Source organism: Salvelinus fontinalis, chromosome 16 (assembly GCF_029448725.1).
Source record: "Salvelinus fontinalis isolate EN_2023a chromosome 16, ASM2944872v1, whole genome shotgun sequence".
NCBI classification, from domain to species: domain Eukaryota; kingdom Metazoa; phylum Chordata; class Actinopteri; order Salmoniformes; family Salmonidae; genus Salvelinus; species Salvelinus fontinalis.
This window is the reverse complement of record NC_074680.1, coordinates 45085359-45113086: the sequence shown is the minus strand read 5'-3', so window position 1 is coordinate 45113086 and position 27728 is coordinate 45085359. Positions and strand designations below refer to the sequence as shown.

General features: G+C 43.7%; 2 protein-coding genes across 2 annotated transcripts in view; one reads left to right on the top strand and one right to left on the bottom strand.

The window, feature by feature from the left end:
- Nucleotides 1–5471: 5471 nt before the first annotated feature.
- On the top strand, nt 5472–9903 carry LOC129813239 (adenosine receptor A2a-like). Its single transcript, XM_055865531.1, has 5 exons — nt 5472–5952; nt 6468–6691; nt 7302–7397; nt 7610–7754; nt 8937–9903. The coding sequence occupies exons 1-5, from the start codon at nt 5761–5763 to the stop codon at nt 9231–9233; spliced, it is 954 nt and encodes a 317-aa protein (XP_055721506.1). The 5' UTR covers nt 5472–5760; the 3' UTR covers nt 9234–9903.
- A 14964-nt stretch (nt 9904–24867) lies between these two features.
- si:ch211-132f19.7 (adenylate cyclase type 8) overlaps nt 24868–27728 on the bottom strand; it is a 28389-nt gene continuing 25528 nt past the window's right edge. The window contains 3 exon segments of the mRNA XM_055865528.1: nt 24868–27065; nt 27243–27367; nt 27484–27598. Of these exon segments, the coding sequence (XP_055721503.1) occupies nt 26787–27065; nt 27243–27367; nt 27484–27598 (519 nt within the window). The 3' untranslated portion in view covers nt 24868–26786.

Sequence of the window (27728 nt, the reverse complement as noted above, 5' to 3'; positions counted from 1 at the left end):
TGGATACCTTTTTAAATATGGGCCCAGGAATACGCAGCATATAAAGATGGTGAATAACCCAGTTACCAGTATTTCTCTGGGTTAGTTATGTCTGAGAAGGCTAAAAAAGGAAGCATGGGATTCCTGATTGACAACATGACTATATACTGAACAAATAAGCTGTAAGTGAGCTTCCCTGGTGGCGCGGAGGATAAAAGACTTGAGAACAAAACATTTCAAGTTCAAACCACACATGTACAAATTGTCAACATATATATATATATATTGTTGTGTTTGTATGATGAAATGCTGTTCAAATTTCCTATGAATTAAATTAAAATACAAAGTGTCTCTATCACCTGCACATGTGAATTACCATTAAATCTGCAGAGAAACATAATGGGGATGTATTCTAATCTATAGAGAAACATAATGGGGATGTATTCTAATCTATAGAGAAACATAATGGGGATGTATTCCAGTCTATAGAGAAACATAATGGGGATGTATTCCAGTCTATAGAGAAACATAATGGGGATGTATTCCAGTCTATAGAGAAACATAATGGGGATGTATTCCAGTCTATAGAGAAACATAATGGGGATGTATTCCAGTCTATAGAGAAACATAATGGGGATGTATTCCAGTCTATAGAGAAACATAATGGGGATGTATTCCAGTCTATAGAGAAACATAATGGGGATGTATTCCAGTCTATAGAGAAACATAATGGGGATGTATTCCAGTCTATAGAGAAACATAATGGGGAGGTATTCCAGTCTATAGAGAAACATAATGGGGATGTATTCCAGTCTATAGAGAAACATAATGGGGATGTATTCCAGTCTATAGAGAAACATAATGGGGATGTATTCCAGTCTATAGAGAAACATAATGGGGATGTATTCCAGTCTATAGAGAAACATAATGGGGATGTAGTCCAGTCTATAGAGAAACATAATGGGGATGTATTCCAGTCTATAGAGAAACATAATGGGGATGTATTCCAGTCTATAGAGAAACATAATGGGGATGTATTCCAATCTATAGAGAAACATAATGGGGATGTATTCCAATCTATAGAGAAACATAATGGGGATGTATTCCAATCTATAGAGAAACATAATGGGGATGTATTCCAATCTATAGAGAAACATAATGGGGATGTAGTCCAATCTGGAGGGAAACATAATGGGGATGTATTCCAGTCTATAGAGAAACATAATGGGGATGTATTCCAATCTATAGAGAAACATAATGGGGATGTAGTCCAGTCTATAGAGAAACATAATGGGGATGTATTCCAATCTATAGAGAAACATAATGGGGATGTAGTCCAGTCTATAGAGAAACATAATGGGGATGTATTCCAGTCTATAGAGAAACATAATGGGGATGTATTCCAATCTATAGAGAAACATAATGGGGATGTATTCCAATCTATAGAGAAACATAATGGGGATGTATTCCAATCTATAGAGAAACATAATGGGGATGTATTCCAATCTATAGAGAAACATAATGGGGATGTATTCCAGTCTATAGAGAAACATAATGGGGATGTATTCCAGTCTATAGAGAAACATAATGGGGATGTATTCCAGTCTATAGAGAAACATAATGGGGATGTATTCCAGTCTATAGAGAAACATAATGGGGATGTATTCCAGTCTATAGAGAAACATAATGGGGATGTATTCCAGTCTATAGAGAAACATAATGGGGATGTATTCCAGTCTATAGAGAAACATAATGGGGATGTATTCCAGTCTATAGAGAAACATAATGGGGATGTATTCCAGTCTATAGAGAAACATAATGGGGATGTATTCCAGTCTATAGAGAAACATAATGGGGATGTATTCCAATCTATAGAGAAACATAATGGGGATGTATTCCAATCTATAGAGAAACATAATGGGGATGTATTCCAGTCTATAGAGAAACATAATGGGGATGTATTCCAATCTATAGAGAAACATAATGGGGATGTATTCCAGTCTATAGAGAAACATAATGGGGATGTAATCCAATTCTATAGAGAAACATAATGGGGATGTATTCCAATCTGTAGAGAAACATAATGGGGATGTATTCCAGTCTGTAGAGAAACATAATGGGGATGTATTCCAGTCTATAGAGAAACATAATGGGGATGTATTCCAGTCTGCTTTAAGGAGCTATACATTTCCATACTGAGAATGTTGTGGTAATGTTAGGCAAAACTTACATATAACATTTTCGAAAGGTTCTGAGGACCTCCAAGACAAGGTGAAACGTATATTGCGTGAACATCATTGGAATATTATGTTAAACCTAAAACAAATGTGCTATGAACGTCATAAAAACGGACTTGTTTGGAAATTGTGGAACATTGTGCGAATAATCTTATTGCAACATCCAAGACAACTCCCGTAATTTATTTATATGTTCTGGGAACCTTTTAAATAACTTAGACCAGGTGTTCTGTGAAAATTTTTACATTATAGGAATGTCCTGTGCAATTTAACTTAAACATTGTATTAATGTCATCACAACTGAGTATATTTTGTGTTTTGCGAACCTATCTTTTGTGATGTACCCAAACTGTTCCCATAATCTAGTTAAATGTTAAGGGAACCTCTTAGGGATCCTCTTAGGGAATCCCGAATCCCGTTAACGGGATAGATTTGACAACGTCTGGTGAAATTGCAGCGCGCCAAATTAAAACGATATACATATAAATATTTCACATTCATATAAATACAAGTGTAATACATCAAAATAAAGCTTAACTTCTTGTTAATCCAGCTGCTGTGTCAGATTTAATAAAGGCTTTACGGCGAAAGCACACCATGCGATTATCTGAGGACAGCGCCCCGCATACAAAACATGAAAACCATTTTGCAAACCAGGCAGAAATAGCGATATCAGTCAGAAATAGCGATATAATAAATGCCTTACCTTTGAAGATCTTCATCTTTTTGCCATCCCAAATGTCTCAGTGACACAATGAATGGTCGTTTTGTTCAATAAATTCCTTCTTTATGTCCCCAAAATGTCAATTTATTTGGAGCGTTTGATTTAGAAATACACCGGTTCCAACTCCCCCAACATGACTACAAAGTATCTAATAAGTTACCTGTAAACTTGGTCCAAACATTTCAAACAACGTTTCTAATCCAACCTCAGGTATCCTAAAACGTAAATAGTCAATCAAATTTAAGACGGGATAAACTGTTTCCAATACCGAAGAAAAATAACGAGGAGCGCGCTCCTGTTCACGCGCACCAAAAACTTGAGTCTATCTGAGTGACACATAGAAAGAATAGGACTACTTCTTAATTTCTCAAAAGAAAAACATTGAACAATTTCTAAAGACTGTTGACATCTAGTGGAAGCCATAGGAACTGCAATCTGGGCCCTAATAAATCAGGTTTCCCATAGAAAAGCATTGGAAAACACAATGACCTCAATCAAATTTCCCTGGATGGATTGTGCTCGGGGTTTCGCCTGTCAAATCCGTTCTGTTATACTCACAGACATTATTCTAACAGTTTTAGAAACTTTAGAGTGTTTTCTATCTAATACCGCCATGCATATGCATATCCTAGCTTCTGGGCTTGAGTAACAGGCAGTTTACTTTCGGCACGCTTTTCATCCGTACGTGAAAATACTGCCCCCTAGCCCAAAGAGGTTTTAAATGTTCTGGGGAATCTATAAAGAAGTGAAAGGTTGTTCTGTCAACGTTCTAGCAACATCAAAGAAATGGTTTGTGCACCCTGATAAAAATATTATCTGAATGTCAGCAGGACTTGAATGTTTTTGTGTTTTAGGAACATATCTCTTGTCATATCTCCACAATCTTCCCAAAACCTAAATAATGTTTCTGGGAACGTTCTTGTAACATCAGGTGACTGGACAGTTGTTGTGTTTAGGGAACATATCTTTTGTGATGTCCCCACAATGTTCCCGTCAGACTGTTCCCACGACCTAATGAAATATTCTGGGAACCTTTAAATAACAGATTAAATGTGTTCTAGGAACATTCTATACAAACAGTCTATGATCATAAGCACAACTAGACAGTTTTTGTGTTATGAGAACATTTGCCGCGACCTTACAAATGTTCTGTGAACTTTCACAGAACCAATTTTGGTTTTCTGGGATGTTATTAGAGGGATTGTTTTCAATGAATGTTCTGTGTCCATACTGTACATACAATCGACCGTTGAAGGAAAATTAATCTATTCATCACCAGCTGCTGTTTGAATGAACTTACATCCACTATCAGACTGGTTAAATAGAAATGCACACAATGTCTGTGTGTGTCTGTGTGTGTGTCTGTGTGTGTGTCTGTGTGTGTGTCTGTGTGTGTGTCTGTGTGTGTGTCTGTGTGTGTGCTTGTCAATAGTCAGGGTCGATTTCACGGCTTAGCAGGTGAGCACAAGGAATAGGCAGATAAAAGAATGAGTGAACAATTCGTATTTTTTTAAATCATGAGAGGGTGTTTTCAGTCTGTAGACTTACAGGTCAGAAGACAACTGAGTGACAGGGGGAGGAAGTGTTTTCACTCTGTAGAGATACAGGTGAGAAGACAGCTGAGTGGCAGTGGGAGGAAGTGTTTTCACTCTGTAGAGATACAGGTCAGAAGACAGCTGAGTGACGGTGGGAGGAAGTGTTTTCACTCTGTAGAGATACAGGTGAGAAGACAGCTGAGTGACGGTGGGAGGAAGTGTTTTCACTCTGTAGAGATACAGGTCAGAAGACAGCTGAGTGACGATGGGAGGAAGTGTTTTCACTCTGTAGAGATACAGGTCAGAAGACAACTGAGTGACGGTGGGAGGAAGTGTTTTCACTCTGTAGAGATACAGGTCAGAAGACAGCTGAGTGACGGTGGGAGGAAGTGTTTTCACTCTGTAGAGATACAGGTCATAAGACAGCTGAGTGGCGGTGGGAGGAAGTGTTTTCAGTCTGTAGAGATACAGGTCAGAAGACAGCTGAGTGGCGGTGGGAGGAAGTGTTTTCACTCTGTAGAGATACAGGTCAGAAGACAGCTGAGTGACGATGGGAGGAAGTGTTTTCACTCTGTAGAGATACAGGTCAGAAGACAACTGAGTGACGGTGGGAGGAAGTGTTTTCACTCTGTAGAGATACAGGTCAGAAGACAGCTGAGTGACGGTGGGAGGAAGTGTTTTCACTCTGTAGAGATACAGGTCATAAGACAGCTGAGTGGCGGTGGGAGGAAGTGTTTTCAGTCTGTAGAGATACAGGTCAGAAGACAGCTGAGTGGCGGTGGGAGGAAGTGTTTTCACTCTGTAGAGATACAGGTCAGAAGACAGCTGAGTGGCGGTGGGAGGAAGTGTTTTCACTCTGTAGACTACAGATCAGAAGACAGCTGAGTGGCGGTGGGAGGAAGTGTTTTCACTCTGTAGACTACAGGTCAGAAGACAGCTGAGTGACGGTGGGAGGAAGTGTTTTCACTCTGTAGACTACAGGTGAGAAGACAGCTGAGTGACGGTGGGAGGAAGTGTTTTCAGTCTGTAGAGATACAGGTGAGAAGACAGCTGAGTGACGGTGGGAGGAGGATGGTCTATCTTAAGTCAGGTACCATTGTCTCTCAATTCTATCCTCTTTAACAAAGCTCCAGGTAAATGTAAGCCTGCTAGCTGAAAGAAAAAGTATAATAATAAAATGCTTTGAACATGAACGGTATTTGTGTGTGTGTGTGTGTGTGCATGTGTGGTGTGTGTGTGTTGTGTGTGTGCGTGTGCGTGTGTATCAGCAGGTAGTATTCTCAGTATGAACATCAGCACCAGGGATAGTTGTGATGCATTCCAACTGTCCAGTAGCCACGTCCCCGTCCCCGCTATTACTTGGCCCTACATCGCCGCTGAGCTGCTCATCGCTCTCCTCGCTATCGCTGGGAATTTCCTGGTCTGTCTGGCCGTGAACCGAAACCGGAAGCTACGCACCGTCACCAACTACTTCCTGGTGAGAGGCTGAGAAACGTGTTACACTGTTAAATAGGTTCCTATGGGAAGCAGGAAGATCATAGAGATAGATGACTCTGGATGGATAAAACCTGTTTTAGCATGGGCATTGCCATTCAGGACTTCCACCATTTTAAAGTAGTCAACTTGGTGGGGATTCCTATGGTTGGGAGCGATCAACCAATGTTCTGAGGATTGTCTTCGTCAAATTGGATTGTTTATGGTTAGTAAAATGGCTTGACGCTATATCACCGCCACCTAGTGGCCACAATAAATTAACGACAAGATTTGGTTCAGTACTCCAGCACTGCAGGTGGCGGTTAATCACCAATATTAACCGTACGCTTTTTTTCAAACACGAGAACAAAATGTACTACTTTACAAATACCATAATGACACACATACAAATATGAATCCTCTATCTAACTCTGTGGAGAAGATGAGCAAATAGGAACCAAAAAGAACCCAGGAAGAAACTTCAAAAGGAACTTATCTCTCCTCGATCCCCTTTCCCAGGTGTCGCTTGCGGTGGCCGACATCTTTGTGGGCGTGCTGGCGATCCCGTGTGCCGTGTTGACCGACCTGGGCTACCCGCGCCACAACCTGCCTCTGTGTCTGCTCCTCCTGAGCGTGCTCATCGTGCTAACCCAGAGCTCCATCCTCAGCCTGCTAGCGGTAGCCGCAGAGCGCTACGTGGCCATCCTGCTGCCGCTCCAGTACCAGAGGATCGTGAGCCCCAGGTAGGTCAACCAGGTGAATGAGGCCAGTTAGCTGCTGATCATAGTCCACCCAGGTGGATGTAGACTAGTTAGCTGCTGATCATAGTCCACCCAGGTGGATGTAGACTAGTTAGCTGCTGATCATAGTCCACCCAGGTGAATGAGGCTAGTTAGCTGCTGATCATAGTCCACCCAGGTGGATAGGACTAGTTAGCTGCTGATCATAGTCCACCCAGGTGAATGTAGACTAGTTAGCTGCTGATCATAGTCCACCCAGGTGGATAGGACTAGTTAGCTGCTGATCATAGTCCACCCAGGTGGATGTAGACTAGTTAGCTGCTGATCATAGTCCACCTAGGTGGATGTAGACTAGTTAGCTGCTGATCATAGTCCACCTAGGTGGATGTAGACTAGTTAGCTGCTGATCATAGTCCACCCAGGTGGGTGAGGCTAGTTAGCTGCTAGCCATGTATTTTGCTGTGTAATGTCCTGCGTTGGCCGACACCCAGGACCACATTGTAAATACATGTTTTTACGCTTTCATGTGTCATCCTCTGGGCTCCTTTTGTACTTTCAAAACGGTTATTTAAACCATTCTAAATGTTTTACCCCCAAAATAAAAATCTATCAGGAACGCCCGGCTGGCCCTGGTCCTCACCTGGTGTCTGGCCCTACTCTCTGGTTCCATCCCTCTGATGGGCTGGCACGGATCACTGCCACCTTCTGGGTACGTATCATAACATTACATTGTTGAACCTTTTTCATCTTTTAAATCTGTATTTAAATGTTCATCTTATCATCTGTAACTACCTGGTTGTCACCAGTATATAGTTTACTTGAACTTTCAAATTTTAATTATACGCTAACTAATTTCTATCAAAAATAATGCCGTATTAAATTTTAATTATACGTGTAATCTCTTCACTTTTTAATTTGCAGGGCTTGTCTCTTCCCCTGTGTGGTCGATTTGAGTTATATGGTCTACTTCAACTTCTTGGGCTGCGTGCTGGTTCCTCTGGTGGTCATGTTTATCATCTACGGTCACATCTTCCTCACGGTCCGACAGCAGCTCAGACGTATCGCAGCCGGGAGGGGACCAGACAGATCTGATACCAGGGAGGGAGAGAGGGGACCAGACAGATCTGATACCAGGGAGGGAGAGAGGGGACCAGACAGATCTGATACCAGGGAGGGAGAGAGGGGACCAGACAGATCTGATACCAGGGAGGGAGAGAGGGGACCAGACAGATCTGATACCAGGGAGGGAGAGAGGGGACCAGACAGATCTGATACCAGGGAGGGAGAGAGGGGACCAGACAGACCTGATACCAGGGAGGGAGAGAGGGGACCAGACAGACCTGATACCAGGGAGGGAGGGAGGGGACCAGACAGACCTGATACCAGGGAGGGAGAGAGGGGACCAGACAGACCTGATACCAGGGAGGGAGAGAGGGGACCAGACAGACCTGATACCAGGGAGGGAGGGAGGGGACCAGACAGACCTGATACCAGGGAGGGAGAGAGGGGACCAGACAGACCTGATACCAGGGAGGGAGAGAGGGGACCAGACAGACCTGATACCAGGGAGGGAGAGAGGGGACCTGCCAGACCGGATACCAGGGAGGGAGAGAGGGGACCTGCCAGACCGGATACCAGGGAGGGAGAGAGGGGACCTGCCAGACCGGATACCAGGGAGGGAGAGAGGGGACCAGACAGACCTGATACCAGGGAGGGAGAGAGGGGACCAGCTAGACCTGATACCAGGGAGGGAGAGAGGGGACCAGACAGACCTGATACCAGGGATGGAGAGAGGGGACCAGACAGACCTGATACCAGGGAGGGAGAGAGGGGACCAGACAGACCTGATACCAGGGAGGGAGAGAGTGGACCAGCCAGACCGGATATCGGGGATTGTGGGTCTGGGGCTGGGAGCAGAGAGGATGAGGCTGGAAAGAGGACTAGGGTTGAGGCTGGGGCTGGAAAGAGGACTAGGGTTGAGGCTGGGGCTGGAAAGAGGACTAGGGTTGAGGCTGGGGCTGGAAAGAGGACTAGGGTTGAGGCTGGGGCTGGAAAGAGGACTAGGGTTGAGGCTTGGGGTGTTAGTGGGGTAGCAGTGTGGGGAGGAGCTGGAAATAAATGGTCAGAAGGTGAGAGTTGGAGTGGAAATGCTGGGGAAATGACTAGCCATGCTAGTAGGTGTGTTAGAACAGATTCTGGGTCTGTGGTAACCAGTGAATCCAAGTCTAAGTCTAGAGGTCCAGTAAAGGCCAGGTGTGGTTCCGGCGGCAGCGAGTATAAACGAGCGGCGCGTATGCGTCGTGAGGTGAGGAAGGCCACCTCTCTGTTCCTGGTGTTGTTCATGTTCATCCTGTGTTGGCTGCCTCTCCACATCCTGAACTGTGTTACGTTGATGTGCCCGCGCTGCCACGTTCCCCTGCCGCTGTCCCTGGCAGCCATACTGCTCTCCCACGCCAACTCTGCCCTTAACCCGCTGCTCTATGCCTATCGCATGAGGTCCTTCAGACACACACTGAGGGCTCTCTGCTGCACACACACTGCATGATACACACACACTGCATGATACACACACACACACACTGCATGACACACACACACACACACACACACACTGCATGACACACACACACACACACACTGCATGATACACACACACACACACACACTGAGGGCGCCCTGCTGCACACCCACTGCATGATACACACACACTGCATGATACACACACACACACACACACACACACACACACACACACACACACACACACACACACACACACACACACTGAGGGCGCCCTGCTGCACACCCACTGCATGACACACACACTTAATGACACACACACACACACTGCATGACACAATATGGGCTCCCGAGTGACGCAGTGGTCTGGGATACTGCATCTCAGTGCATGAGGCGTCACTGCAGTATCTGGTTTGAATCCAGCCTGAATCACAACCGGCCGTGATTGGGAGCCCCATAGGGCGATACACATTTGGCCCAGCGTCGTCCGGGTTTGGTCGGGGTAGGCCGTCATTGTAAATAATAATTTGTTCTTAACTGACTTGCCTAGTTAATTAAAGATTAAATAAAATGACATACACACACACACTGCATGACACACACACATGCTTAATCACACACACACACTTAATGACACACACACACACACACGACACACACAGGCAGATATCTCATCCAGAGGATTGCAATGTTTATTTAGCAGACAAACAAAATAAAAGCAAATTCTTCAATAACAACAACAACTCTCTAGTTTCTGTGTCTCTAGTTGAATTATTCTGGGTCGGTCAAGTCTCTCGTTGCCATGCCGCCAAAATCCCGTCGTTGTCACGACTGGTTCTCGGTGACGCTAGTCAAGTAGTAATAAACAAGTAGTTGAATGATCTAAAAACAGTAGCACCGCAGACACAGTTCCCGGCCACCAGATGGTGCTGTTTTACTAAACCCTGAGATAAAATAATTGAAATGAATTATTCTGATAAAACTCACCATAACCACGAAGTAAAGTCACAAAACTGTTAGTAAGAGGCATATTAAATGAATATACAGAAAATATTGTGCATAAATAAAACTACATATAATTTTATATTCAATTAAACAATATTTTAGACACATACAAGATGTTGCCTTGATAGAACAGGCATCATTACAGACATTGAATTGATCATGTCAAATGTACATGATATACAGTGCATTCGGGAAAGTATTCAGACCCCTTGACTTTTTCCACACTTTGTTACGTTAAAGCCTTATTCTAAAATGTATTAAATTTAAAAAAAAATCCTCATCAACCCATACACAATACCCCATAATGACAAAGCAAAAACAGTATTTTAGATATTTTTGCAAATGTTTTTAAAAAAGTTTTCAGACCCTTTACTCAGTACTTTGTTGAAACACCTTTGGCAGCGATTACAGCCTCGAGTCTTCTTGGGTATGACGCTACAAGCTTGGCACACCTGTATTTGGGGAGTTTCTGCCATTCTTCTTTCAAGATCCTCTCAAGCTCTGTCAGGTTGGATGGGGAGCGTTGGTGCACAGCTATTTTCAGGTCTCCCGAGAGATGTTCAAGTCCGGGCTCTGGCTGGGCCACTCAAGGACATTCAGAGACTTGTCCCGAAGCCACTGTCGTGGCAATTTCCTGTATTACCAAATGAGGAGAGTTATAAACCACACACCAGTCAGAGTTATACTTAAATTACATCTTTAATATTATGAGCTTCAAAATCGCCCTTTGACTCTCAGATCAATTCAGTGTCTATAATGAATTCTGAGTCCCTACAAAAGAAAACCAAAGATCTTTTATAGCGAAGATACACCCCTCTCAACTCACATGACAAACCACAGATTTTAGGAACAGTTCACAAAGATAGACTTTTACTTGAGAGAGGAGTATCCAATAGCCAGATAGCATTAGCTATAAATTATCGTTCAGTTTGGTCTCTAAGACGAGGTTCTAATCTTGTTCCTGGTACTTCATAGTACCAAAACATTACCTCATCCAATGGCATAACTCAATTGTCAACTCTATATTCTCCCATCTCAAGTAAACCCCCTCTTCTCCCCACTCCTGGACAAGCTCACTGAAGGGAGTGACTTGCGCACAGACATTGTGGAGCCAAGAGATAATTGGTTCCCCCTTAACCATCCCTTCACATGGTTTAACAGATACATTCACATATGAAGACAAGCCTGACCTCTCCCCTCTCTGGGCCCCAAGTGACTTTTCCCTAGCTGAGAAGGGAAAAGTGCAACTGCCAACAGTATAGTCCAAAGGGAGACATTCTAATGACAAGTATCTCACATAAGCATATTATGTAAAGAAAACATCTTATTTATCTATGTTACCCAACTAATTCTGATTCATCCCCCACACCACTCCTGAGGTTTCTTGGCTGTGTGCTTAGGGTTGTTGTCAAGGTGAACCTTCGCCCCAGTCTGAGGTCCTGAGCGCTCTGGAGCAGGTTTTCATCAAGGATCTCTCTGTACTTTGTTCCGTTCATCGTGCCCTCGATCCTGACTAGTCTGACCAGTCCCTGCCACTGAAAAACATCCCCACAGCATGATGCTGCCATCACCGTGCTTCCCCATAGGGATGGTGCCAAGTTTACTCCAGACGTGACACTTGACATTCAGGCCAAAGAGTTCAATCTTGGTTTCGACCAACGCAACCGTTTGTGGTAGATGGTGGCAGATTGAGGTAAATTGCTTCATTCTGGCATCAATGGCTGACACTGAAATGACGTGCCATAGAATTCTGCGGCTCCGCAAGCTGTGCTACAGTACGCCACAACTTTTAAAGGAAGAACCACTGTAGGCAGCAGCCTCTCTGTGCTAGTGATGGCTATTTAACAGTCTGATGCCCTTGAGATAGAAGATATTTTTCAGTCTCTTGGTCCCAGCTTTGATGCACCTGTACTGACCTCGCCTTCTGGATGATAGTGGGGTGAACAGGCAGTGGCTCGGGTGGTTGTTGTCCTTGAGGATCTTTTTGGCCTTCCTGTGACATCGGGTGCTGAAGGTGTCCTTGAGGGCAGGTAGTTTGCCCCCGGTGATGCGTTAGGCAGACCGCACCACCCTCTGTAGAGCCCTGCGGTTGTGGGCGGTTCATTTGCCGTACCAGGCGGTGAGACAGTATGCTCTCAATTGTGCATCTGTAAAAGCTTGAGGGGTTTAGGTGACAAGCTACATTTCTTCAGCCTCCTGAGGTTGAAGAGGCGCTGTTGTGCCTTCTTCACCACACTGTCTGTGTGGGCGGACCATTTCAATTTGTCAGTGATGTGTACGCCGAGGAACTTAACTTTCCACCTTCTTCACTGCTGTCCCGTCGATGTGGATAAGGGGTTGTGTTACAGCCTAAATATAAAATGGATTAAAGTGAGATTTTGTGTCACTGGCCTACACACAATACACTATAATGTCAAAGTGGAATTTAGTTTTTAGAAATGTTTACAAAATGTATTAAAAATGAAAAGCTGAAATGTTTTGAGTCAATACGTTTTCAACCCTTTTGTTATGGCAAGCCTAAATAAGTTCATGAGTAAATATTTGCTTAACAAGCTACATAATAAGTTGCATGGACTCACTCTGTGTGCAATAAATAGTGTTTAACATGATTTTTGAATGACTACCTTATCGCTGTACCCCACACATACAATTATCTATAAGGTCCCTCAGTCGAGCAGTGAATTTCAAACAAATTAGGGAGGATTTCCAATGCCTTATTAAGAAGGGCACCTATTGGTAGATGGGTAAAAAATAAAAGCTGACATTGAGTATCCCTTTAATTATGGTGAAGTTATTAATTACACTTTGGATTGTGTATCAATACACCCAGTCACTACAAGATACAGGCGTACCTCCTAACTCAGTTGCCGGAGAGGAAGGAAACCGCTCAGGGATTTCACCACGAGGCCAGTTACAGAGTTTAATGGCTGTGATAGGAGAAAACTGAGGATGGATCAACAACATTGTAGTTACTCCACAGTACTAACCTAAGTGACAGAGTGAAAAAGAAGGAAGGCTGTACAGAATAAAAATATTACAAAACATGCATCCTGTTTGCAATAAGGCACTAAAGTAAAACTACAGAAAATGTTGCAAAGAAATTAACTTTATGTCCTGAAAACAAAGTGTTATATTTGGGGGGCTGCATCATGTTATGGGAATGCTTGTAATCGGCAAGGACTAGGGAGTTTTTTTAGGATGAAAATAAATAGAATAGTGCTAAGCACAGGAAAAATCCTTGATGAAAACCTGGTTCAGTCTGCTTTCCAACAGACACTGTGAGATTAATTCACCTTTCAGCAGGACAATAACCTAAAACACAAGGCCAAATATACACTGGAGTTGCTTACCAAGAAAACAGAGAATGTTCCTGATTGGCCCAGTTACATTTTGAACATAAATCAGCTTGAAAATCTATGGCAAGACTTGAAAATAGCTGTCTTGCAATGATCAACAACCAACTTGACAGAGCATAAAGAATAACTAAAAAATCGTGTACGAATATCATACAATCCAGATGTGCAAAGTTCTTAAAAACATACCCAGAAAGATTCACAGCTGTAATCGCTAACAAAGGTGACTCAGGGATGTGATTTTTGTTTTATTTTCAAGAATGTCACTTTTACGCAGGGAGTCGGGAAGCAGGTGCAGAAGGAGAGTTTAATAACAATGATGCAAATGAACAAAATAGCAGATGCGTACTGAACATGAAATAAAACCAATACTGTCTGATGACTGGGGAGGGTGACAGTAACCAGGCCTCTCTCTCCCCCACAGAGGGCAGAGGGGGAGCTGCTGGATGATCGACCGTTCACACCCTATCGTAAATTACAAGTGAGGGAGACTTTCTCTCTTTACCCTCCAGTATTGGCTCAAGGAATGTCCCATTGCCTCCAGAGAGTTTTGCCCGGCCAAAACTCTAACGTACAAAAAGTGGATAATGGAACAATAATTCTAACATAAAGAATGTATATATAATATTTATTTTCATTTTGTGATGTCATTAATAACTGTATGGATGAAATACTGTAACTTTGAAAGGAAACCCTCTTGTCTGTCAAGTTTCCATCGAATACATTGTGCATAGGATATGAAAAATAATTCAAGCATTTTCATTAAGATAGGAATGTGATTTGATCAAGTATAAGAGAATCCATCTTCTATGAACTGTTCGTAAGTAAGTAGCCACGCCCCTAGTGAGGTCGGAGAGCGTGTCAGACGGACGGAGCCATCCCCTTTGACGAGAGTGCATGAAAAGAATTGCCAACGAAATTAACATTAGACCAGGAAATATGAGGCGGAGAGCTGCACATTTAGAATGGTTGATGCTTTGAACCTCAACACGAGGTGAATAAATGAACTCACGTTCCTTTGGACCAGAGAGACGAAGAGCTTCAGCTCATGTCCATCGTGTTCCGAATCCTGAATGCCAACACGAGGAGGAAGAGGCGAGAAGCTCACCTCAGACAACCACTGGTACAGCTGATTGGCTGTTCTGAGGAATGAAACACCCATGGAGACCAGACAACTAAGGAGGAGGACATTGTGACCTCTTGTGGACAATCAGAGTCTTACACCTCTGCAGGAAAACCCACCAAAACCCTTTTCCAAGAAGGATTGGTTCCTGAAAGTGATAAACGACGAACAAAGGCATTTCACACGTAAATACATTCATGATTTATTACACCAAACGGGCGGTGGTTTGTGTGCAAAGTATATGATTCATGGGAGAATAGTTATAGAATGTGTCCATAGTAAGTGTACACTTTTCTCCCTCTCTTAATCACAAACACTGCGGGATGACTCATTTATATAGTGTCAAAAGACACACAGGTGTCTGTAATCATGGCCAAGTGTGGCCTAATATCATTGGTTAATTCTCAAATATTAAAATGGCATACAAAGAACAGCATACAAAAAACAAATGGATAGCATACGATCATAGATTCATTTTAGACCACAAGATTACAAACAATTACAATGGCAAAGTCACAATAATCACAAGAATGGCTTCAGATCAAAGTCTACGTTGAGACCGAAGGGAGCAAGGGTCTTTAAATTAAAGATCCAGGCAGCCTCTCGTTTTAACAATAAATTATCAAGGTCACCCCCTCTCCTAGGGAGGGTGACATGTTCGATGCCAATATAACGCAGAGACGAAATCGAGTGGCCTGCCCCCAAAAAGTGGGCCGCAACTGGGTAAGTCAAGTTTTTGCACCTAATGGTGTTACGATGCTCTGAGATACGTACTTTTAATTTGCGCTTTGTTTTACCCGCATCATTTTAAGCACAAGGACAAGTTATAAGATAAATAACTGCCTTAGTGGAGCACGTAATAACACCTTTGATTGGGATCGATTTCCCTGATTTCCCCATTTATAAGTGCCATTGCATTGAGCACAGCCATTACACTTGTAGTTTCCATCCAGTAGGGGTGCAAATAGATGTTGTTCAGGAATATCTTGGGGTGGTAAATCAGAGTGTACCAATTGGTCTCTGAGATTTCTGCCCCGCGAAAAAACGACCAAGGGAAGGTCCGAAAACACATTACCTAGATTATCATTGGATTTTAGAATGTGCCAATGTTTGTGAACGATTCCCTTAATTTTGTTCAGAGCACTTTGAATAGCGGGTAGTTAGAATGCAAGAATGCGTCTTTGAGTGTGTGGCTCTCCTTTATTTTCAAAAGGTAATGATTAATCAGACTGTTCAGAATGATATGATAAGAGGTAATGATTAATCAGATTACTGTTCAGAATGATATGATAAGAGGTAATGATTAATCAGATTACTCTTCAGAATGATATGATAAGAGGTAATGATTAATCAGATGACTGTTCAGAGTGATGATAAGAGGTAATGATTCATCAGATGACTGTTCAGAGTGATGATAAGAGGTAATGATTAATCAGATGACTGTTTATCGATGTAATCGATATACACCTTCTAGAGCTTAATTCAGGAGACGGTAACTCGTTAAACAACTTCTTCCGTGGTGCCCCCAAATCCAAATGTATTTGTATTTTATTTATTTTTATTTAACCTTTATTTAACCAGGTAGGCTAGTTGAGAACAAGTTCTCATTTACAACTGTGACCTGGCCAAGATAAAGCAAAGCAGTGTGACACAAACAACAACACAGTTACACATGGAATAAACAAACATACAGTCAATAACACAATAGAGAAAAAAGTCTATATACAGTGAGTGCAAATGATGTAAAATAAGGGAGGTAAGGCAATGAATAGGCCTTAATGGTGAAATAATTACAATTTAGCAATTAAACACTGGAGTGATAGATGTGCAGAAGATGAACATGCAAGTAGAGATACTGGGGTGCAAAGGAGCAAAAAAATAAATAACAGTATGGGGATGAGGCAGTTGGATGGGCTATTTACAGATGGGCTATGTACAGGTGCAGTGACTGTGAGCTGCCTAAAGTTAGTGAGGGAGATATGGGTCTCCAGCTTCAGGGATTTTGCAATTCATTCCAGTCATTGGCAGCAGAGAACTGGAAGGAAAGGCGGCCAAAGGATGAATTGGCTTCGTGGGTGACCAGTGAAATATACCTACTGGAGCGCGTGCTACAGGTGGGTGCTGCTATGGTGACCAGCAAGCTGAGATAAGGGGGGACTTTACCTAGCAGGGTCTTGTAGATGACCTGGAGCCAGTGGGTTTGGTGATGAATATGAAGCGAGGGCCAGCCAACGAGAGCATAGAGGTCGCAGTGGTGGGTAGTATATGTGGCTTTGGTGACAAAACGGATGGTACTGTGATAGACTGCATACAGGTCACAGTGGTGGGTAGTATATGGGGCTTTGGTGACAGAACGGATGGCACTGTGATAGACTGCATCCAATTTGCTGAGTAGAGTGTTGGAGGCTATTTTGTAAATGACATCACCGAAGTCAAGGATCGGCAGGATAGTCAGTTTAACGAGGGTATGTTTGGCAGCATGAGCAAAGGATTCTTTGTTGCAAAATAGGAAGCCGATTCTAGATTTAATTTTGGATTGGAGATGCTTAATGTGAGTCTGGAAGGAGAGTTTACAGTCTAACCAGACACTTAGGTATTTGTAGTTGTCCACATATTCTAAGTCAGAACCGTCCAGAGTAGTGATGCTGGATGGGCGGGCAGGTGCGGGCAGTGATCGGTTGAAGCGCATGCATTTAGTTTTATTTGCATTTAAGAGCAGTTGGAGGCCACGGAAGGAGAGTTGTATGGCATTGAAGCTCGTCTGGAGGTTAGTTAACACAGTGTCCAAAGAAGGGCCAGAAGTATACAGATCGTGTCGCCTGTGTAGAGGTGGATCAGAGAATCACCAGCAGCAAGAGCGACATCATTGATGTATACAGAGAAAAGAGTCGGCCTGAGAATTGAACCCTGTGGCACTCCCATAGAGACTGCCAGAGGCCCGGACAATAGGCCCTCCGATGTGACACACTGAACTCTGTCAGAAGTAGTTGGTGAACCAGGCGAGGCAGGCATTTGAGAATCCAAGGCTGTTGAGTCTGCCGATAAGAATGTGGTGATTGACAGAAACAAAAGCTTTGGCCAGGTCGATGAATACAGCTGCACAGTATTGTCTCTTATCGATGGCGGTTATGTTATCGTTTAGGACCTTGAGCGTGGCTGAGGTGCATCCATGACCAGTTCGGAAACCAGATTGCATAGCGGAGAAGGTACGGTGGGATTTGAAATGGTCGGTGATCTGTTAACTTGGCTTTCGAAGACCTTAGAAAGGCAGGGTAGGATGGATATAGGTCTGTAGCAGTTTGGGTCTAGAGTGTCTCCCCTTTTGAAGAGGGGGATGACCGTGGCAGCTTTCCAATCTTTGGGTATCTCAGACAATACGAAAGAGAGGTTGAACAGGCTAGAAATAGGGGTTGCAACAATTTCAGCTGATCATTTTAGAAAGAGAGGGTCCAGATTGTCTCGCCCTGCTGATTTGTTGGGGTCCAGATTTTGCAGCTCTTTCAGAACATCAGCTATCTGGATTTGGGTGAGGGAGGAATGGGGGAGGCTTGGGCAAGTTTCTGTGGGGGGTGCAGGGCTGTTGACCAGGGAAGGAGTGGCCAGGTGGAAAGCATGGCCAGCCGTAGAAAAATGCTTATTGAAATTCTCAATTATTGTGGATTTATCGGTGGTGACAGTGATTCCTAGCCTCAGTGCAGTGGGCAGCTGGGAGGAGGTGCTCTTATTCTCCATGGACTTTCCAGTGTCCTAGAACCTTTTGGAGTTTATGCTGCAGGATGCAAATTTCTGTTTGAAAAAGCTAGCCTTTGCTTTCCTAACTGCCTGTGTATATTGGTTCCTGACTTCCCTGAAAAGTTGCATATCGCGGGGGCTATTTGATGCTAATGCCGTACGCCACAGGATGTTTTTGTGCTGGTCAAGGGCAGTCAGGTCTGGAGTGAACCACAGGCTGTATCTGTTGCTGGTTCTACATTTTTGGAATGGGGCATACTTATTTAAGATTGTGAGGAAAGCACTTTTAAAGAATAACCAGGCGTCTTCTACTGACGGAATGAGGTCAATGTCCTTCCAGGATACACGGGACAGGTCGATTAGAAAGGCATGCTCGCTGAAGTGTTTCAGGGAGTGTTTGACAGTGATGAGGGGTGGTCGTTTGACCACAGACCCATTACGGATGCAAGCAATGAGACAGTGATCGCTGAGATCCTGGTTGAAGACAGCAGACGTGTGTTTGGAGTGCAGGTTGGTTAGGATGATATCTATGAGGGTGCCTGTGCTTACGGATTTGGAGTTGTACCTGGTAGGTTCATTGATCATTTGTGTGAGATTGAGGACAACAAGCCCTCAAAGGAGGAGGCTTCTAATGTTAACATGCATGAAACAAAGGCTTTTATGATTACAGAAGTCTACCAATGAGAGCACCTGGGGAGTAGGAGTGGAGCTAGGCACTGCAGGGCCTGGATCTCTACATCACCAGAGGAACAGAGGAGGAGTAGGATGAGGGTATGGTTAAGGGCTATAAGAACTGGTCGTCTAGTACTTTCGGAACAGAGAGTAAAAGGAGCAGGTTTCTGGGCGTGGTAGAATAGATTCAATGCATAATGTACAGACAAATGTATGGTAGAATGTGAATACAGTTGAGCTAAACCTAGGTATTGAGTGACGGTGAGAGAGGTTTTGTCTCTATTGACATCAATTAAACCAGGTGAGGTCACTGCATGTGTGGGAGGTTGGACAAGAGGGTTAGTTGAGGCATATTGAGCAGGGCTGTGGTCTCTACAGTGAAATAAGACAATAATCACAAACCAAAACAGCAATGGACGAGGCATATTGACATTAGGGAGAGGCATGCGTAGCCGAATGATCATAAGGTCCAATGAGTAGCTGGACGGGCTCGGGACACGCGGCGATTCAGACAGCTAGCGGGCCAGAGCAGGCTAGCAGAAGGGCTTTAGAGGGACGTAGCAACGGACGAAGTCTGTTGTTGTATCCCCCTCATGCGGTTACGTCGGCAGACCAGTCGTGATGGATCAGCAGGGGTCCGTGTAGTGAAAGGGTCCAGGCCAATTGTCCAAATAGGTATAGTAGCCCAAGAAATTGACTGATGGACCACTTCAGCTAACAGTCCGGTATGATCTAGACAGCTAGCGGGCTGTGGCTAGCAGGCGGGCATTCAGGGGACGTCGCGACGAAGGAGCCTGTTGAGAAACCCCCTCGGGCGGATTACGTCGGTAGTCCAGTCGTGATGGATCGGCGGGGCTCCGTATCGGCAATAAAAGGGGTCCAGGCCAATTTGCGAAATAAGTATTGTAGCCCAAGGAGTGGCTGATGGACCTAGCATAGACTAGCTCCAGGCTAATTGGTGCTTGCTTCGGGACAGAGACGCTAGCCAGGAGTAGACACTCGGATAGCAGCTAGCTAGCTGCTATGATCCAGGTGAAGAGGTCCAGAGCTTGCGGTAGGAATCCGGTGATATGGAGAAAAAGGGGTCCGATAAGCTCTGGGTTGAAACGCTGTACATACTGGCAGGAGTTGTCCTGGCTAAAGGTTAGCTGATGACCGCTAGCAGTGGCTAGCTGACTACTAGCTAGTTAGCTGGCTAGCTTCTGTTGGGGGTCCGGTTCTAAAGTAAAGAAAATAGCAGATCCATGCCACATTGGGTGAGGCGGGTTGCAGGAGAGTATGTTGAAGTTGGGGTTAAGAAAAATATTTTTAAAACATTTGCGAAGAAAAAATATATATATACACGCGACACGACGAAGACAAAAGACGCAGCCCCTAGAAGAGAGCATCGATTTCAGATTTTCCACTTCCTGTCAGGAAGTTTGCTGCAAAATGAGTTCTGTTTTACTCACAGATATAATTCAAACGGTTTTAGAAACTAGAGAGTGTTTTCTATCCAATAGTAATAATAATATGCATATTGTACGAGCAAGAATTGAGTACGATATCTTTTGCTGGTTTATTCGCTATCGCTAACGTGCCTATTGCTATCGCTAACGTACCTTGATGAATGAATGCGGTAGTGTGGTAGGCTATTGTAGTAAGCTAATATAATGCTATATTGTGTTTTCGCTGTAAAACACTTAAGAAATCGGAAATATTGGCTGGAATCACAAGATGCCTGTCTTTCATTTGCTGTACACCATGTATTTTTCAGAAATGTTTTATGATGAGTATTTAGGTATTTGACGTTGGTGTCTGTAATTACTCTGGCTGCTTCGGTGCCATTTCTGATGGTAGCTGCAATGTAAAACTGATTTATAGCTCAAATATGCACATTTTTCGAACAAAACATAGATTTATTGAATAACATCTTATAAGACTGTCATCTGATGAAGTTGTTTCTTGGTTAGTTTGGTTGGTTCTTGGTTAGTTAGGTTGGTTTTGTGCATGCTACCTGTGCTGTGAAAAATGTCTGTCCTTTTTTGTATTTGGTGGTGAGCTAACATAAACATATGTGGTGTTTTTGCTGTAAAACATTTTAAAAATCGGACATGTTGGCTGGATTCACAAGATGTTTATCTTTCAAATGCTGTATTGGACTTGTTAATGTGTGAAAGTTAAATATTTCAAAAAAATATATTTTGAATTTCGCGCCCTGCACTTGAAGTGGCTGTTGTCATATTGTGCCCGGCTTCGGGCTTGCAGCCATAAGAAGTTAATGAATGAGTGAGTGAATGAGTTAATGAATGAGTGAGTGAATGAGTTAATGAATGAGTGAGTGAATGAGTTAATGAATGAATAAGTGAATGAATGAGTGAGTGAATGAGTTAATGAATGACTGAGTGAATGAATGAGTGAATGAGTGAATGAATGAGTGAATGGATGAGTGAGTGAATGGATGAGTGAATGAGTGAGTGAATGGATGAATGAATGGATGAGTGAATGAGTGAGTGAATGAGTGAATGAATGAATTAATGAGTGAATGAATGGATGAGTGAGTGAGTGCATGGATGAGTGCATGGATGAGTGAATGAATGAGTTAATGAATGGATGAGTGAATGAATGGATGAGTGAATGAATGAGTTAATGAGTGAATGAATGAGTGAATGAATGAGTGAATGAATGAGTTAATGAGTGAATGAATTAGTGAATTAATGAGTGAATGAATGAATGAGTGAGTGAATGAATGAGTGAATGAATGAGTGAATGAATGAGTTAATGAGTGAATGAATGAGTGAATGAGTGAGTGAATGAATGAGTGAACGAGTGAATGAATGAGTGAATGAGTGAGTGAGTGAATGAGTGAATGAGTGAATGAATGAGTTAATGAGTGGGTGAATGAATGAGTGAATGAGTGAGTGAATGAGTGAATGAATGAGTCATATGCCAAAAGAGAGAGAGAGAGAGTCAGCGACACCAACATCATTAGTCAGGACAGAGTGTGATAGGTTTAACATTGTATTTAATAGATTTGTAGTTGTATCAAGAGTTACTGTTCATATGTACAAAAACATACATGTAAATAAGTATACAGATCTTAATTTGACCAGTTTCTCACAGCAGGGAAATAATCCTGCAGCACCAGGAAATGTGCATTATAATGCAGAGGTTGATACATTTTATTGTTAGGACAAATCAAGTCTGATATTTTAAATTGGATAATACAAACTTAATTATCATTTTTAAACCTTAAATACACAACAACAAAAAAAGAGCATTACTGCTGTGTAGGACATTTCCTGCAACAACAGGGTCATCAAATTAAGATTACATTTACCTAAAATCCCTCTCAGGCAATGCAATTCCACTTGTTATTCAAAAGACAGAGGTCTAGGATCAGGGACCATATCCACAAAGCATCTCCGAGTAAGACTGCTGATCTAGGATCAGTTTAGCCTTTTAATTATTAACAAAAAGGATTATAGACAGATCCTAGATCAGAATGAATGAGAGGTATATGGACAGATCCTAGATCAGAATGAATGAGGGGTATATGGACAGATCCTAGATCATAATGAATGAGGGTATATGGACAGATCCTAGATCAGAATGAATGAGCGTATATGGACAGATCCTAGATCATAATGAATGAGGGTATATGGACAGATCCTAGATCAGAATGAATGAGGGGTATATGGACAGATCCTAGATCAATAATGAATGAGGGTGTATGGACAGATCCTAGATCAATAATGAATGAGGGTATATGGACAGATCCTAGATCAGAATGAATGAGGGTATATGGACAGATCCTAGATCAGAATGAATGAGGGGTATATGGACAGATCCTAGATCATAATGAATGAGGGTATATGGACAGATCCTAGATCAGAATGAATGAGCGTATATGGACAGATCCTAGATCAGAATGAATGAGGGGTATATGGACAGATCCTAGATCAGAATGAATGAGGGTATATGGACAGATCCTAGATCAGAATGAATGAGGGTATATGGACAGATCCTAGATCAGAATGAATGAGGGTATATGGACAGATCCTAGATCAGAATGAATGAACAAACCCGAAAGACATACACAGTAAAGAGACATACACAGTAAAGCTCTGACTGTAACCGTTAAAGGGGGGGGGGGGGGGGGGGAAGCAACAAACCCGAAAGCAGAAGTGCTTTAGAATGTTCTGGATAGATATGTCCCATCAGCCCCTCTGAGCTATTAAAGTCCATGCAGAGTAAATGTCCCATCAGCCCCTCTGAGCTATTAAAGTCCATGCAGAGTAAATGTCCCATCAGCCCCTCTGAGCTATTAAAGTCCATGCAGAGTAAATGTCCCATCAGCCCCTCTGAGCTATTAAAGTCCATAAAGAGTAAATGTCCCATCAGCCCCTCTGAGTTATTAAAGTCCATGCAGAGTAAATGTCCCATCAGCCCCTCTGAGCTATTAAAGTCCATGCAGAGTAAATGTCCCATCAGCCCCTCTGAGCTATTAAAGTCCATGCAGAGTAATGTCCCATCAGCCCCTCTGAGCTATTAAAGTCCATGCAGAGTAAATGTCCCATCAGCCCCTCTGAGCTATTAAAGTCCATGCAGAGTAAATGTCCCATCAGCCCCTCTGAGCTATTAAAGTCCATGCAGAGTAAATGTCCCATCAGCCCCTCTGAGCTATAAAGTCCATAAAGAGTAAATGTCCCATCAGCCCCTCTGAGTTATTAAAGTCCATGCAGAGTAAATGTCCCATCAGCCCCTCTGAGCTATTAAAGTCCATGCAGAGTAAATGTCCCATCAGCCCCTCTGAGCTATTAAAGTCCATGCAGAGTAATGTCCCATCAGCCCCTCTGAGCTATTAAAGTCCATGCAGAGTAAATGTCCCATCAGCCCCTCTGAGCTATTAAAGTCCATGCAGAGTAAATGTCCCATCAGCCCCTCTGAGCTATTAAAGTCCATGCAGAGTAAATGTCCCATCAGCCCCTCTGAGCTATTAAAGTCCATGCAGAGTAAATGTCCCATCAGCCCCTCTGAGCTATTAAAGTCCATGCAGAGTAAATGTCCCATCAGCCCCTCTGAGCTATTAAAGTCCATGCAGAGTAAATGTCCCATCAGCCCCTCTGAGCTATTAAAGTCCATGCAGAGTAAATGTCCCATCAGCCCCTCTGAGCTATTAAAGTCCATGCAGAGTAAATGTCCCATCAGCCTCTCTGAGCTATTAAAGTCCATGCAGAGTAAATGTCCCATCAGCCCCTCTGAGTTATTAAAGTCCATGCAGAGTAAATGTCCCATCAGCCCCTTTGAGTTATTAAAGTCCATGCAGAGTAAATGTCCCATCAGCCCTCTCAGTTTATGAATGTTGAGGTTAATTAAAGGTCAATTCAATCAGTATTCCTGTTGGTGGCAGACCGTGGTATATAACCCACAGTATTCCTGTTGGTGGCAGACCGTGGTATATAACCCACAGTATTCCTGTTGGTGGCAGACCGTGGTATATAACCCACAGTATTCCTGTTGGTGGCAGACCGTGGTATATAACCCACAGTATTCCTGTTGGTGGCAGACCGTGGTATATAACCCACAGTATTCCTGTTGGTGGCAGACCGTGGTATATAACCCACAGTATTCCTGTTGGTGGCAGACCGTGGTATATAACCCACAGTATTCCTGTTGGTGGCAGACCGTGGTATATAACCCACAGTATTCCTGTTGGTGGCAGACCGTGGTATATAACCCACAGTATTCCTGTTGGTGGCAGACCGTGGTATATAACCCACAGTATTCCTGTTGGTGGCAGACTGTGGTATATAACCCACAGTATTCCTGTTGGTGGCAGACTGTGGTATATAACCCACAGTAGTCCTGTTGGTGTACAAAACATTAAGAACACCTTGTTAATATTGAGTTTGCCCTCAGAACTGCCTCAATTCATCAGGACATGGACTCTACAAGGTGTGGAAAGCGTTCCACAGGGATGCTGGCCCAGTTCCACAGGGATGCTGGCCCATGTTGACTCCAATGCTTCCCACAGTTGTATCAAGTTGTCTGGATGTCCTTTGGGTGGTGGATCATTCTTGATACACACGGGAAACCGTTGAGCATGAAAAACCCAGCAGCGTTGCAGTTCTTGACACAAACCGGTGCGCCTGTCACCTACTACTATACCCCGTTCAAAGGCACTTAAATAATTTGTCTTCCCCATTCAGCCTCTGAATGGCACAGATGCACAATCCATGTCTCAATTGTCTCAATGTTGGGTGGCAGACAGAGGTATATAATCCACTGTATTTCTGTTGGGTGGCAGACAGCAGTATTGTTACGGGATTTTTGTGTTTAATGACTAAAATACGTATACATTTGACTTAGAATTATAACTAAACAGAATACTACTATATTACTGTAAGAATGAATAATCATAAATGTTGAATGTTATGTGTTCCTTGATTAGAAAGAATGGGTTTATCTTCAGACAGGCTAGAATGATGTCTCTACCCAGGGAGTGGAAAGACCTTGGGTTGGCTAGAATGATGTCTCTACCCAGGGAGGGGAAAGACCTTGGGTTGGCTAGAATGATGTCTCTACCCAGGGAGGGGAAAGACCTTGAGTTGGCTAGAATGATGTCTCTACCCAGGGAGGGGAAAGACCTTGGGTTGGCTAGAATGATGTCTCTACCCAGGGAGGGGAAAGACCTTGAGTTGGCTAGAATGATGTCTCTACCCAGGGAGGGGAAAGACCTTGAGTTGGCTAGAATGATGTCTCTACCCAGGGAGGGGAAAGACCTTGGGTTGGCTAGAATGATGTCTCTACCCAGGGAGGGGAAAGACCTTGGGTTGGCTAGAATGATGTCTCTACCCAGGGAGGGGAAAGACCTTGGGTTGGCTAGAATGATGTCTCTACCCAGGGAGGGGAAAGACCTTGAGTTGGCTAGAATGATGTCTCTACCCAGGGAGGGGAAAGACCTTGGGTTGGCTAGAATGATGTCTCTACCCAGGGAGGGGAAAGACCTTGAGGTTGGTTGCAGATAGTTTAACAGGTGGCAGACAGTAATGAGAACTCGAACTATACTGCCATTGTATCCGAGAGGAGGTTGGACATTAAAACCTATGACATCATCTGTATTATATAACCTGATGTAAAATGTATTATGATCAGTACTCTCGAGAATAAACGCTATTGATTGATTGATTTTAAGACTGGTATCTGTCCATTTTATGCTGATAATTATCTTACAAATTCTTATTCATGGGCAGAGTGTTTTAATTGAATTGGTTAATAAACAGGAATCAAAATTCCTTTAACAAGTATATAATCCACTGTATTTCTGTTGGGTGGCAGACAGCAGTATATCCAACTGGTCAGTTTTCTGCTCTGTGCTGTCGTCCATGTGATTCCCAACCAGGGGGAACTTGGCCAATCCACTGAGGGTACTTGAGAAGACCCATGACGTACTATAGGGGTACTTCGGGCTGAGCAAAATACAGTTGACCCGGTACTGTAACCAAAAAAGGTTGGGAACCACTGCTATAGAGTACTCTGCTCTGTCCTGCAGTCCAGAAGAGGAGCTTCCGTTCCCCTCCTCTAGTGTCTCTCTTGTAGCCTGTACCCCCCTTCTCCATTTTAGGTAATCCACCATAGAAAGCAGTTTTAATCCAACAAACGAGGAGAGGATATGCTGAATTCTCTCCCGATAGGATCTACAGCCCCAGGTCTATGAGACCTCCAGCAGGTGGAACCCTCCGTTAGCCTCTCGTTGTGTCTCTCTCTTCCTGGTCTGGACCAGAGTAAAGACCAGAGCAGACAGAGTGTTCCTCCCCAGACCCCCGCGGTTCACACTGCGCTCCACGTAGCTGGTACACGACTCGCGGCTCCTCACGAAGTACGTCTTGACGTTCCCCTGCCGCTCGCTCACACCTTTCACATAGATCTCCCCCCTCAGCTCGCGAACGAAGCCGCGCTCCAACAGGACATGACTGGTACTCTCTGGGACCTGGGATACACGCACACACGCAAACACGCAAACACACACACACACACACACACACACACACACACACACACACACACACACACACACACACACACACACACACACAGCGCAGCACATTAACCCACATATTAACATGCCAAAGCCAAGCCTCTGTTACCCGCCCACCCACAGTCCTACCTGTATGCGTCCACTGACCCCGGTGCTGTCCATACGGCTGGCCAGGTTCACGGTCATTCCCCAGATGTCATACTGAGGTTTAGTGGCTCCTATCACCCCGGCAACCACTGGACCATGGGCTATGCCTACACAAACAGGTCAGAGGTCAAGGTGTGTGTGTGTGTGTGTGTGTGTGTGTGTGTGTGTGTGTGTGTGTGTGTGGAGAGAGAGTCTGTGAGTCTGAGTGTGTGTGTGTTCTCACCAACACGGAGCTGAAAGCTGTTTCCAGAGTGTGTGTTGATTCGTTTGAGCGTCGCCTGCATTTCCAGGGCAAACAGCACCAGCTCACTGAGGTGACGCCACTCATCACCACACTCCTACAACACACACACATCATTTTACTATTCATACTAAATTCAACTCAAATGTAAAGTCAAAGTCATAAGTTGAACAGGATGAAGCCAGATGAATAGAAGACACTAAACAGGGTCGAATTGAAGGCAGTCA

Coding starts and splice junctions, on each gene's coding strand:
- LOC129813239 (XM_055865531.1), top strand. CDS start 5,761: ATGAACATCAGCACCAGGGATAGTTGTGATGCATTCCAACTGTCCAGT. Junction 6,692..7,301: donor CAGAGGATCGTGAGCCCCAG/GTAGGTCAACCA, acceptor AAAATCTATCAG/GAACGCCCGGCTGGCCCTGG. Junction 7,398..7,609: donor GGATCACTGCCACCTTCTGG/GTACGTATCATA, acceptor TTTAATTTGCAG/GGCTTGTCTCTTCCCCTGTG.